The sequence below is a fragment of the Sinocyclocheilus anshuiensis genome, unplaced genomic scaffold, assembly GCF_001515605.1.
Source record: "Sinocyclocheilus anshuiensis isolate Anshui unplaced genomic scaffold, SAMN03320099.WGS_v1.1 scaffold475, whole genome shotgun sequence".
Lineage (NCBI taxonomy): Eukaryota > Metazoa > Chordata > Actinopteri > Cypriniformes > Cyprinidae > Sinocyclocheilus > Sinocyclocheilus anshuiensis.
Window position 1 is genome coordinate 307,287 of NW_015549650.1, and position 15,217 is coordinate 322,503.

Consider the following 15,217-nt stretch of genomic DNA (forward strand, 5'->3'; position numbering starts at 1 on the left):
TTTTGATTGAACTATCCCAATAATGCAACAGTAATGTTCAGGTTTGCATTTGGGATTGCATTTGACAACTGTTTCGGTTTCAACCAAACAGGTTGAAAGTGATAAATCAATATTAGGGTTGGGAATTCAGAATTAATATGATCAAAAAGACTCACAAATTAGTCTTGAACTTCTGGGTGGCATTTACACGCTTCATTTAGTGTGATTTAAAATGTGGTTAAAAATGCACATTTAGAGCAGTTTTGTTTTTCTGGTATTTTAGTTTTGTTCTGATATTCTGTATTCTGTTATTCTGAATGATAAATGCAATGTTAAGTAACTGGAATTAAGTGAAATCAAATTTATATTTAAAACTTATGGTTTTTATTCCTAATAAAGAATTTTAAGAATAGTAGGGTCTACATAAAATACTTATTACCTACTATTGCTACTACTATTTGGTCATCAATTCAGAATGCATTAAATCAGTGATTTCTAAGAGACTGTTGGCATTTTAACTCTTTCCCCGCCACTGTTTTTTTTTGTTTGTTTGTTTGTTTGCTTGTTTTTTAGTTTCAAACATTTAAACTAAAAAATATATATTTTAATAATTTTCATAAAAATGTAATGCCACGCAGAATATTTTGCTGTATGAGTATCAAAACATGCAACATGTCAAAACAAAGAACTGAGCCTCTGCTTTTAAACAAACGAAAAAAAAAAAAAAAACTTTTTATTGTAGCGTCCATGCAATTTTTTGAACAACAAGCATTTTTGTAAAATACTACGTTTGGATCAGATTCAGAATGACGATCACAACATAGATGGAATAGATCGCTTCCATCAACACATACAAAGCTTCCACGGTCCTATACCACTTCTTGGGTCAAGTACTGAGACTTGATCCTGCAACCTTTGGGTTACATGTCCAACTCTCTAACCATTAGGCCACAACTGCCCCTAACATTTGGGGCATTATTTCATTTTGTAACGTTAGGCAGTTTTGATTTATATGCTGTTTAATGATGATTGCGTTATTTTACATTTGCATCTGCTTACAAACGTGATCGCTTGTTTCTGCTTCTTCTTCACCATGTTTTGATCCAGACGTTCAATACTCTTTCAGAAGATGCATAATAGTGCATCCTACCATATACCAGTGAAAACACGGAAAGACAGAAAAGTCCGTCAATGGCATGGAAAGAGTTAATAAAGCTCAGGCTAGTTTGGCCATAAAATGTCCCATATAAGGAAGGGAGAACCAGAGTGAAATTTTAACCAGTGCATATTATTAGAAACCTGGTCTTTTCCTTTCATCCTGAACTGAGTCCATTTTACAATGCCTCAAATTCATTATTTAAATGCTCAGACTATTCCCCCATCTTATTAATGATTTATTTATAATGGAACTTGACACAGTAAATGCTTGAATTGTAAGGTGGAAAAACTTTCAGAGATCTTGGCATAATACAGAAGATTAATTAAAATTGATCAGACTGCAGATTGCTGTAATTTATCTGTTGTGGTGGTTAAGTGGTTAAGGTCATGGATATTTGTGGAAAACATTAAAAACACTGACAAAATAATTGGTTGTAATTGTGCAGTCCTTCTGTCGGACTGGGTTTTAATAGTGGTTAATCGCTGCAGTGTAATAAGAGCGTGTGAGTGTGTCTTTAATTGGTCTGGTGAGCACAACAAACATTAGCCTCAAGAGGTTTGGATTATATTAGCTACATACAATTGATAAAGGGTTGATGGGGAAATTCTCATTGAAATAAATTATCTCTAGATTTTTGAAAGCCTCCAGACCAGAGTTTCCCAATCAATAAGGGTGCTAGATAACTAAAATCGGTGAGGGTGAGATCTAGATGCCTGAGATATTTGATTTCAGTGGTTTAGAAAAAAAATAAAAAAAGGAATACTGATTGATTTATTGCAATAATATTGAATTCATTGCATATATGTATGTATGTATGTATGCTGTAGATAGATAGATATATAGATAGATAGACAGACGGACGGACGGACGGACAGACAGACATGATAGACAGACAGACAGACAGACAGACAGACAGATAGATAGATAGATAGATAGATAGACAGACAGACAGACAGACAGACAGACATACAGACAGATGATAGATACTGTAGATAGATAGATGGATAGACAGACAGACAGATTATAGACAGACAGACAGACAGACAGACAGACAGACGATAGATGGACGGATGGACGGACGGTCAGACAGACAGACAGAGAGATAAAAATCCACTATCACTTTAGATTAATTTCTTTGAGTAGTTTGTCTCTAAGGAACTGATACCTTTTTAAAAAGTCTGGATATCAGGAGGCCATTGTTGGAGAGATTTACTTTAAGTTGCTGAGCTCAAGGTCTTGAAGCAACATCTGCTTATATACTTAGAGAGTTGCTGGTGCAGAATATTAAACAGAAGGATGTCTGATCCTAACACAGCAGTGAGCTGTTGTGACCAGCAACTAGCTAATGCATAAAGGCCTCTATTAATTAGTATTCCTCTGAAGTTGTTCTCGCAGTGATTCATCAAAATGACAAAAGACTCAAATTTCAGACGGTACAAAACCTTGGCCTAAAATTGACCTGTCGGTAGGAAATGGAGTAGCAGCTGTCAAGGCACTACAGGCTTCAAGGGAACCCAACTTATTTGTTACCAACCCCTAGTTTTTCACAGCCCCGTGCAGCTTTGATAAGTCTGCGCTTTCTGCCCTCAATATGTGAACATTTTCTTCTATCTTTCCCATCCATACATCCTGGGTTTGCCTAGCTGAGTGTGGAGCCACTTCTGTGGCCAGTCAGGGTGTCCTACTGTCCCCCAATTACCCGGCAAATTACGACAACAACCACGAGTGCATCTACCGCATTGAGACCGACAGAGGCAAGGGGATTCAAATCACAGCCACCACCTTCCAGCTTCACGAGGGAGATTTCCTCAAGGTAAGAATGACCGACATGAGTCATTATATATATATATATATATATATATCACAATTATTTAACATATATAAATAATTGTGTAATTGTGTGAATATGCATAATGGATCAAACAGTGAATTAAATACATTTATGTATTCATTTGTTCATTAAACACTGTTGTACTGTTGTAATTAAACAGTAAAACTAATGTTATAAAACGGATAGTTCAGACTCTAAAGGCCACATCAGTTGAATTCTATGTTAATGTGGTAACTTGTGAAATTGCAAACACAAAATAGAGTTTCGAGAACTTTGATGAAGTCTGGTGATTGCAGCACTTCTGCAATACTGTTAACACGTAACAGTTTGTAATCCATGAGAGACCAGCAAATGGGACTTGGAGACACCATTAACTATTCATAGATTAATTTACGTTACAGTGCTCAAGGCACATGCACCATCACAGAAGAAAGATGGCCCCTTAAGACCAATAAGGCCACTAATTAAGTCACAAATGATGGATAAGTATGAGGTGCTTTAGATATTCCAAACACATACATTCTGTCACAGTTATAGTGATTCTGTTGCAATGAATCATTAAAATATTGTCTGTCAGCATTAAGGGATATTTGAATTTAATCTGTCAGCAAATAAGGTCTTAGACTTGTATATCTAGCAAGGTTTGCCAGATTTATAAGGAAACCGCTATTCCCTGGTTACTGATGTTATTGATTGGCAGTTTTAGTTAATTTCAGCTGATTTTTGAGGCTGTTTTATCAGTTTGCACCATTGTAGACAATCAGCAGAAACAATACGTCTGTTCTTAGACCAGTGGCCCATTCTGCACATGCAACCTGGAGTCACATGATATTTTCCATTAAAGCTTGAAACTGTGTCCTCCGTAACAGAAAAGTGGAAAATTGCTGCTTGACATTGATGTATGACCTTTAATATTTTTTTCCCTGTGCCGTAGTGTTTTCCACCCTCACTTTGCAGAGGTTATTGTTTCAAAATATGTGCAATTTTGAAAATAAATTACATAATCCAGACACCAAAAGACAATATTTTGAGAAAACACTTGTTTGTTTGTTTTTATTTAATTGTTTTTAAATTTTATTTTATGTCATTTATTTATTTATTTACTGAGGAAATCTTATCAGAATAAGCAATTCTGAGATTGACTGCTGACAAAACAAGTTAAGTAAACATTCCTGCTTCTTTTGGTCTTTGTTCATCAAGACTCCTGGGCAATTTTACAAAAAACGACATGTCTGATGTCATCCTCAACAGCACGTCCAACCATCTTTGGATGGAGTTTAACAGCAATGGTACCGGTACCAGCAAAGGATTCAAGCTGTCGTACAGCAGTAAGTTGAACGACATTCCAATAAAGGCTCCATCCCGCAATCACACACTGATTCTTCAGAAACGGCTACAGAAGTGAACAAATAAAGCTTTATGTATAAAGTAATTATTTTAAATTAATCTTATAAGCATGTCTAATAGTATTAACCTGTGTTTGGGTGAAATCTCTTGCTTCTTCATTTTTCCCATCCAAATGTGTTTTCCTTGCCTATCTATCACACAATATAAAATCACAATCAATATACTGACACTTAGATCATATTTACTGTAAACACTGACAAATCTAGCATTCATTTTGATTAAAATGATTTCAGGATGGTTTCAAACTGATTTTCAGCTCAATCTATTGAATTGTTACCACTGTGAGACACTGTGTAATTTGACGCCTGACTGCTGTTTTGACAAAATTATTTTTTATCAAAAGTTGTGAAATAGAAATATATATATATATGTTTGTGTTTGTTTGTTTTAATAATTGTTCTTCATAAAAAATCAAATACTACTGCTCTAATTACAAGAAAGAATGAGTAGAAACAAAGACCGTAAAGACACAGCATGTGCAAGAAGATATTACGGTTTTAATTGCTGGTCAGAGACAGTCTAATAATATCCTCATTATCCACTCTTCATTATTTCCTCGTTAAGACTACCACCATCTTCCCAGCCAAAACAAGGAGAATAGTAAATGCATTAAAGAGCAGCTCAGCGGGGTTTATTGTTTTCAGACATATTTTTGGAAAAAGCTTTACCTTGAGATGTCTCTGCATTGGAAATGTGCTTTAACCAATCACATACAGAAAGAAAAGACAGCATGTTTGAAAGGGTGATCTTTGAGTTGAGCATATGCTGTGCTGGTATTAATTTGAGGTGGACTCCTGGGGGCTGCATAGGTAATTGTTGTGAGCAGGTGTACCTTTTATTGCACCACCTTTATGCCATTATCAAGAAAGAGTCTGATCCAGCCTGCCAGGGGGTTGATTTCAGGTGGCCAGATGTCTTTTTTACCATTCAAATTGGCTTACCTTGATCCTGCCTCTTTACAGGTTTTGACCTTGTCAAATGTGAGGAGCCGGGGACACCTAATTATGGCTACAAAATCCAAGACGATGGCCATTTTGCAGATACATATGTTTTGTACAGTTGCAATCCTGGATACACACTACATGGAAGCAGCACGTTAACGTGCCTCAGTGGAGGCCGTAGGGTGTGGGACAAACCACTTCCATCTTGTATTGGTGAGTTCAAAATATATATATATATATATTTTTTTTTTGTTTGATTTACTACATAAAATCATCCTTCATAATGTAAAGAACATTCTGTGAAAATGTAACCATGATATCTTTAATATTGACTGAGTAAGGTCATGTCAATGATTGAAATGATAGTGAAATTAATGGTTGAAATCAAACTTTGATGCTTGTTATCTCATAATTAGATTTTGAGAGTTTAGCCTGGATTTCACTGATGACAGGGTCACATTTGATCTTTCAAGTAAATGTTTTCCCATTGCTATTAAATGTTTGTCAGGGAAAGACTCGAGTTCCTATCCCTCACGGAAACCTGTCAAAGAGTCTCTTAATTGGTTGTCAACATTTGTCATCACTTCCAAATCTTCAGTGAAAAACAGGTGAAAAAATAAAAATAAAAATCAGTGTACTGGAAAGGATGAGCAGCAAAAAAAAAACTTTATTACATTACATTAAAATATATTCTGACACAAGTGTTATGAACTTTAGAATTAAAACTTCATTAATGAAAATTTAAGACAGTTTTGGAAATAAAATTATAATAAAATATAATACACAATCCATTTTATATCAAATGATTGTCAAATCACCTTAAAATGAACCTTTTGCCAATGCATGCAATGATCTAATGGATCAGGAAACTTACAGTGTTTAGTGATAAACAAGTGTTTGGCAGTGTTTCTTTCTATCTGGTGTTAGGCAGTTTAGCCCAAGGGACATTTAGTTCTGTTGTACCCTATACCACATATTTGGCTTGGATTTGTTTCTTTTTTATTTTTTGGTTCAGCAAATTTTGATAATAAAGTTCAGCTGTTGAACTGCTCCTCTGCCCTCTCCAACTCATGTAACAGATTGCAATCCAAGAGAGATCAGCAAAGGGAAGTCCATTATCTATTCTCATGTTGCAGTTCTCAAGGCAAATGTACCATCACAGAAGAAAGGTGATGAAGTTTGATCATGTTTCCCAAAGCTGATATTATATTTAGTATTTCAGTATGTAGAGTATACGGACCCTCAGAGCTTTATTTTGCTTTACCTTTTTTATGATTTGTACTTTATTGATTTTCTTATTTAGAGACAAAAGTGATTTAAACAATCATGTACTTGACATATAAGCAACTCACAAAACATACACAAAACAAAACAGTTAGTCAATAAATGGTAACAATACAAATAAGTCAATAAGTAAATAAAATAGTATAAATAACAAGGGGAAAAAAACCCACCACTAAAAGTTTCCACTATAAGCTAAATCATATTCACCGTAACCATCGTTTGTCTCGTCACATGCTTGCTACTGCTGTGGATTATAGAAAAAAAAAAAATTCCCCCATTTATCAAAATAAAAATCAATCCTAAATGATAGATTTTGAGTTTTGAGGGCTGCCACTCACCCTAAATCCGAAAGCCACTCAAAAATCGGAGGCCTTAGAGAAGATTTTTTTTTAAGATCACACGTCTGCCCAGCGTGATGCAGCTCTGTATCCACTGTGATTTGTTTTGTTCTTGTAACATAACTTAAAGGTTGAGGGTCACCAAGTATGTACAAACTAGTAGATCATACTGGGTCTGCGATATCTTTAAAATATAATCATGTACCTCTCTCCAAAAATACCGGACTTCTGAGCATCGCCATAAGACATGAACTAGGTTTCCCTGGATAATCAGGATTATCCTTAAAACCCACTCTAAACAACCTTCTGTGTGTCCAGTAAAATCTGTGTAACATTTTAAATTGTATGAGACATGTCTAATATCTTCTAATATCATATTTTAAATTTCCAGTGATCTTCTCCCATTCTTCATCTTCAAATGTGCATCCCAAATATTTTCCCCAGATTATCTTAACCGCAGTACTAATATTTTGCCCCATCTGACTAATAAGTATTTAGATGCCTCATGGCCAGTGCCCATAATATTCCAGATCATCTTGAGAGTGTTTTTACCTCTGGGAGCATATGACGGGGAGGCAAAGATACTTGTGAGCATATGTCTCATCTGCAGATATCTCCAGAACTGATCATTAGTCAAGATGAATTTTTGCTTCAGTCTCTCGAAATATATTTAAGCATCATCTTCATAAAGATCCTCCATAATAGTTATATTTGTATCTATCCATTCCTTCCATAACACAGGTGTTCCACCAATTAACAGCTTTGGATTGGCCCATATAGCAGATGAAGGGCTTAGAAAAGGGTCAACCACTAGAATAAAAGAGGTCTTCTTCCAAACAGTCTGGAGATGGGAAATAATCAGATGATTATGCACTGGTAGTGGTTGTTTTGTTTTGTTATGTTATGTTATGAACAGTGTTGGGAAGGTTACTTTGGAAATGTAATAGGTTACAGATTACAAGTTACCCTATTTAAAATGTAATAGTAGTGTAACTTTTTCAATTACTTTATTAAAGTAATGTAACTGATTACTTTTGATTACTTTTTGATTACTTTTCTAAATTTCTAATGAATGTTTATTTGCAACCGTTAATCATTTTCCAACATTTACACCATGCAGGGTTAACCTTACAGTAGTGCTCAGACTTTCAAAATCCTTCCTCACTTGAATTAAGATGATCAAATTTGAACACATCCACCACAAAATCAGACTTTAGTACCGCCTTTTACTCTGAGATTGATCTGAAGTTCAATGCAGATTTAAAATCATAAGAAATAAAATGTGGCATATTCCGTCCGCGTTAGGCTACAGGAATTCCGTTTTTATGACTGGATTCTACGAACCAGTCTGTGCTTTCCGCATCGCGGAAATTATAGGGCCGTATGTCTCAGAGTAGTCAGTGCAATTTGGGAAAAAAATCAATTAAATCTGTATGTGGATGTGTGTAAACATTTAAATGTAATCCCCTTTGTAATCGTTAACATTTTCATAAGTAACTGTAATTTAATTACACATTTTTTCTTAGTAACTGTAACTGATTACAGTTACATTTATTTTGTAATTAAATTACGTAACGCCGTTACATGTAACTAGTTACTCCCCAACACTGGTTATGAACTCATATGGTATAAGCAGACGAGCAGATTTTTCCATGGCTAGCCATGGGGAGCTCGCTCTGGAGGTAATTTGAGGTTTCTTCCCATTCCACAAAAACTGTTTGCATATGTTATCAAATATACTGAAACATCCTGAATGGACAGGCAACGGACAGCATTGACTTTGTCCCAAAGGGAAAGAAAAAGGGGCACCCATCTTGCTGGGTCAGCTGATTTTTTTTTTCCAATAGGGGGCCAAGATTGACTTTAACAATATCCTTAAACCGCTGGGGAAATGTAATTCCTAAATATACAATGCCCTTGTCAGGCCATTTAAGTGCACAGGTCTGAAACAATGATTTTGGACAGTAAGCAGTCTGGTGTAGAGCCTTGGACCAATTGATTTTGTAACCAAAATTATTTATCATACTAAGTAATGCGGAAATTAATTAGTTGGATCTGTGGCAAAAAGCAAAATATAGTCTGCATAGAGCATCATTTTCTGAGTTGAGCCCCTAACAACTACCCCAGGGAAGCTGGTATTTCATCGTATTGCCACAGCTAAGGGTTCCAACACCAAAAAAAAAAAGTAAAGGGGAGAGTGGGCAACCCTGACCCTCGACCCAATCTGAAGTATGGAGAAATAACGTTAGTATTAGTATAAATTAGTTATTAGTATAAATAACGTTAGTATAAATGTTAGTTTGCACAGCAACCTCTGGATGTTTATATAACAACTTCACCCACTTTATAAAAATTGAGCCAAATTCCAAAAGTTTCTAATGCTGTGAACAAGTAAGGCCACTCAACACAATCAAATGCCTTCTCGGCATCAAGTGACACTGCAGCAATAGGCGAGTTATCATTCCTGTCTGCCCACATAACATTTATGAAACGTCTAATATTATCAGAATAATACCTATTTTGAATAAAGCCAACCAGATCAGGGTGTATTGGAGCCTTTTTGTAAATGATTGGCAATAATTTTAGAGAGTATTTTGATGTCTAGAGGAATCAATTATATTGGTCGGTAGCTAGAACAATCAGCTGGGTTCTTCCCCTTCTTTAAAATTACTGAGATCAAAGCTTGGTACAATGTTGAGGGTAGCACTTGCCTGTCAAAAGCCTCCTCATACCTTTCAATAGGAGTGTTAATTCTGAGGAGTAACATTTAAAAAACTCAGCTGTGAACCCGTCTGGTCCTGGAGCCTTTCCTGTTGTCAAAATCTTAATCACTTCTGAAATTTCATCCTCTGTTATAGGAGAATCCAAGAGCTCCCGCTGATTCTCACTAAGAGATGGAATATTAAGTCCACCGAGGAAGTTTTTAATTTCTTCCTTAGAGGAGCTACTGCAAGATGTGTACAAATGTAGATAGAAATCCCCAAATGCAGCATTAATATCCTTGACCTTGTTTACAAGGCCTCTCCCAGGGGTTTGGATAGCACATATTGAGGCAGAGGATTCCCCTTTGTTTAATGTATCTAGCCAACATTTCCCCTGCTTTATCTCCAGATTTATGTCTAAATCTGGACAGGTCAAATTCTACTTTCTGAGGAAGGATATTATTATATTAATACTTTAGCTTTACTAAGAGTGTAAGTTCACTTTGATTCATTCTCTGTTAAAAATTATTTTCTGCTTCTTTGAGCTGCCCTTCTAGTACAGACAACTTATTACGCTCTAACTTTTTCTTAGATGAGGCGTACTGTATAATGACCGCTCTAACATATACTTTTAGCGCCTCCCATGCCACCCCTACTGATGGAGCAGAATTTAAATTTGTAGATAAATGCATTGAGTTAAATTGAGTTAATCTTGTAACAAAGATGTGACAAAGTGGAATTGAACCTCGATCTATATGACCTTTTAATAGTGTCCAGTGCTATAAGATCCAGAAATATGGGTGCATGGTCTGAAATCAGTATATTGCCAATTGTACAGTTTAGCATAGAGTAAACAGTGTTTAAAAAAATTAAATAAATAAATGCATGAATATATTCTGTGTGGAAATGAAAACAAAAAGAGTATAATCTCAGGCCAGATGGGTTAAGCAACCTCCAAGCATCAAGGCCCAGAGACACTTGCACACTTGCTTTAACATAACCCTGTTGAAAAAAAAAAACAGCATATGCTGGTTAGGTATGTTTTGAAGCATGGCTGCTGGTTTGAGATGGTTTAAGCTGGTCCTTAGCTGGTTTAATCTGGTTATGTGCTGGTCCTAAACTGGTCCTGAGCAGGAGCTAGTTGCTTAGAACCAGCTTAAGACCAGCACATGACCAGATTAAACCATCTCATGACCAGCTAAGGACCAGAATGAACCAGCTCAAACCAGCAGCCATGCTTCAAAACATACCTAACCAGCATATGCTGGTTTTCTCAACAGGGAAAGGCTGATCGAGGGGTCCTTGTGGCTGCGGTCTAAAATAGCATCTACTACCACATTCATATCTCCCGCCCATATGACCAGATAATCACCTAAATCACACAGAATGCCTTCTAAAGTGGCAAAAAAATTAAATAAAATTCAAAAATTTGGGACTATTTGGAGCACATGTATTGACCAAAATGTGTGGTCTCCCCTGTAACTCTGCCAGTATAACTATGATCCTACCCTCCTTGTCATGCTTCTCCATTATAGATTTAAATTCCAGGTTTTTATGCACCAGAGTGATTACTACTCTGACTCGAGCCAGTGCTGTAAAAAAACATGACCAACCCAGTCTTTTTCTGTGATTCTTGTTCAGGTAGGTGGGTTTCTTGTGGAAACACAATATCACATTTTCTACTCTTGAGACTGATAAGAACCTTTTTCCTTTTAATAGGATTCCCCAAACCTTTAACATTGCATGCGGCGAGAGATAAATTACAACTGTTTTGGACTGACAATAAATTGTGTTAGTAGTTATCTTAGGAAACCCAACATGAAGGTGCAAACAGAACACAATCAACGCCCAAACAAAAACCATTAAGAACACACAAAAAAAAAAAAAAACTGCAAACCAGCGCATTTGTCCATGACTGCTCGTTGAATATGGTACATAGCTGTCACTGTTTGCAGCACTGGATTGCTACAGATAACTGACAACTTAAATCTAAATGCAGAAATTACAAATTATTATTTAGAGAAGTCATGTAGAAGATTGTACATCACTAATTCTTTCTTTTAGCGCTGACACTGACAGTTTCCCTTCCATAGACGTGGTAGCCTTGTGAATCTCTTTCAAACTTTTAATTTCCTCTGACATTTATTTTAAAATGTTAAAGATGCTCACAATGTCCTCAGCTACATTCCCCTTGTTCGCGGGGGGTTTGTCAGTGTCAATTGGAGAAACTGCTGCACTGTCATCTCCAGTGGCATTTGATGTTACATCGCCGCTTCTCAGGGTCTTTATTTATGCTCGATTGCACTATTTTCTGCTTGCAAGCCATATTTCTGTAGCTTGAGACTCTTCTCTACTTCTTAGAAAAGAAAAGTTGTCAAGGTAGCCATTTAAGATTATAAGTAAGGATAAATAAACTGTGCCACTACAAGCGGTGCTAAACTATGCTGCCATCCACCTCGACCGCATCACGTGACTCCTTTTGCTTTATCTTAACCAGAAAGCTATTGCTTGTGCCTTCTGGTGAACCTGGTAAGACACGAAATTCCCATTGACTCTCTGGGGGATAGACTGATGACTTAGACATAAACACTGCAGTCGAAGTTGGAAGGTTTTTTTCCAACACAAGTAAAAATTAAAATCTACACAATATTTTAATGTACTTATGATAATGTACTATGGTATGGGTGGGCGATAAGAGCAAAATCAAGATAATATCACAAAAAAAAAATAAAAATTATATATATATATATATATATATATATATTTAATATATAAACATAACATATTTTTCTGAAATATATATATTTATGTGTGTGTATTTATATATACATAAAAAATATACACAAAACACACAGACATATTATGCAAACAAAAACTTATTTTGTATGCAATTTATCACGATTGTTTGACAGCACTCTCTCTCTCTCTCTCTCTCTCTCTCTGTCTCTATATATATATATATATATAAAAACTATGAATTAAATGTGAATTAATTAACATATTGCATTATAAACAATAGCAAAATCTCTATTGAACTTTTATGTAAAGGCTGTATATTTATGCAACTATACATTGTGCTATGAATTTATATACAGAACATGGATGAGTTGGAACAGATAGTAGATGAAATGGATAACAATAGGTTTAATCCAAACATCCAAGGGTATACACGGGGCAGACAGGAGCATAGGAAACACATGGGTAGACGTTTAATCTCGGACAAGGACAGACAGCACAAACTCGAACTTAAATGCAAGGGATAATTAACAAATATACAGGTGTACTGAATGACTAATTAACTGGGAAGCTGAACACATGGGGAAGAAACTGGGTCACAGAGCACAACAAACAGTCCAGGGGCGTGACAGCATACATGTGAATTCCTTCAATACTGTTAAAAAGCATCCCAAAATGCACCTCATAAAGTTGATTAAGTGAATGTCTAGAGGGAGCAGAGCTAGAATCTATACCATGAATAAGCTCAAATATAATAGTATTAATAATAATGAATTCGTACAGTGACTGTCCAAATATTTGATCCTGAAGTATCATGTAAATACCTTGATACGTGAATTGAGGACCTGTATATCAAGTACTCAGCTATTATCATCTGATACCATCACTGTACCATGGTACCACCAAAGAAATTGATTGTGTGACAGAAAGATCATGTCATCAGATCAGGAAAGTTGTAGAGAATAGTATAGTAGTTACTGTAGTAGTTCATGCCTAAGCAAAGTTATCAAAACACCAAAGCACAATACTTTGCATGCCAGACAAAACAGCACCACAATGAAAGTATGTATCAAGCAATTACAAATGCTTGATCTTAAATAATTATTTTGATATTTAAATTAAAAAAAGGGTTGTATACTGAGCATGAACCGAATGCAAGAGTGTCTTCATACTGTAATTCTGATGACGAGAATGTCCTTACGAGACTCAACTTTAGTAATTGCATGTGAGACCCAGGAGCAAATAAAGTGCTTGAGGGGGATGGAGAGAAGCTCTCACTGTGGTTAGCATGAGGTAGATGATTACTCTGTAGGCCCAGTGCAGTAAACTTACACAGAGAGTATTTTAGGATGGACGCATTATGGTCTTTACCGTGCTGTACTCATTCCTTAATTAAAACTTCTTGAGCAAGATGTAGTTTGGTGTGGAAAATGGAGAATACTGCCTTAAGCCAACTTTGTACAATATGCATTATACATAATAAACCAATTTTCTATTTTCTCTGCATGCTACATTGCATACACAATGGTTAAAAATACCCATAGTGTACTATAATTTAATTTCAATGCAGCTTCATTGAAATTTTCATATTTGGATTATACTTAATGGTAAAGTTTAAAAATCTCCCATTGCTTACTCTGCTTAATGGTTCGCATTCAAGATGCAACCTTCAGCTATGATGTAATCTTATATTTGCATACAGACTTCCGATTGGGATTCTTCCATGCATACTGAATAGTAATTTGTGTCATATTCAGTGTTGGGGGTAATATATTACAAGTAACGCAAGTTACGTAGTCAGATTACTTTTTTCAAGTAACTAGTAAAGTAACGCATTACTTTTTAATTTACAAGATATTGTAATGCATTACTTTTAAAAGTAACTTTCCCCAACACTGGTCATATTAATGTATGTTGTAGTAAACTGAAACTTGATTTATTGTTTTGTTGCATTGTACACACTATTATTTCTTTCTGGAAATGCAAATCTAGTTAAAGGCCTTAATTTGTTTTCTGTGTGTGTGTATGTGTATGTGTATGTGTATGTGTGTGTAGCCGAGTGCGGAGGACACATTAGCGGCGCCACATCTGGACAGATTCTGTCTCCTGGTTACCCGGCCCCCTATGACAACAACCTTCACTGCACCTGGTCCATTGAGGCGGACACAGGCAAAACCATCAGGTACGAAAACTAGTGCTTGAAACCATTTTATGTTTTTACCACCCCTCCTTTAATTTCCATATAATTCCCATACAACCATAAAGGAGCATGGTGATTGCATTTCCACTGCTGGCATCTGTTGTGGTAGGTGGTAGGTGATTGCCTACCACTGGCTGGCATCTGTTCCTACAAGTGCATTACCGTTGCACAGAGGGGGAGGGTTAGTGAAAGGGCAAAAAGAATAGAGACACAAAAAGCGATAAGCCAGTTAAGCCTTCAAAAATGGAGCAAAACTCAGGTAAGCTAATTCGGTTGATCCGTTTAAGGAGAAAATGGCTTATAAAGAGCAGATAAAAGGAGAAGTTGTAAGAGTGGGATGTAATCCATACCATCAGGCTTGAGTCATGGCATTTGCGTGCTACAGGTGTTTAAACTATTTCTATACATACAGGGTCCAGAATGAATGCTCGTCAAGTAAAAATTGCCAGTAAAAATTGACTTTGGCGAGCAGAGTATGTGAGGGAATGGAGCAACAGTAATTTCCCCTCCACACTCAAAGCGTCTGTTATCACTCTGCTACAACTCCACTCCATCTCTCGCTCCCAGCTCCCAGGTGAAAGAAACCGCTCTGTGACTTCACTCCATCGCATAAATTTGCACAGTAACGGCTCCACTGTAA

At 36.2% G+C, this 15,217-nt stretch overlaps 1 protein-coding gene across 1 annotated transcript in view; it reads left to right on the top strand.

Annotated features, from left to right (window-relative positions):
- LOC107660234 (CUB and sushi domain-containing protein 1-like) overlaps positions 1 to 15,217 on the top strand; it is a 411,890-nt gene that overhangs the window by 254,087 nt on the left and 142,586 nt on the right. Inside the window, exons 22-25 of the mRNA XM_016449502.1 lie at positions 2,782 to 2,970; positions 4,160 to 4,297; positions 5,339 to 5,530; positions 14,433 to 14,559. Of these exons, the coding sequence (XP_016304988.1) occupies positions 2,782 to 2,970; positions 4,160 to 4,297; positions 5,339 to 5,530; positions 14,433 to 14,559 (646 nt within the window). The remainder of the gene's footprint in view (positions 1 to 2,781; positions 2,971 to 4,159; positions 4,298 to 5,338; positions 5,531 to 14,432; positions 14,560 to 15,217) is intronic.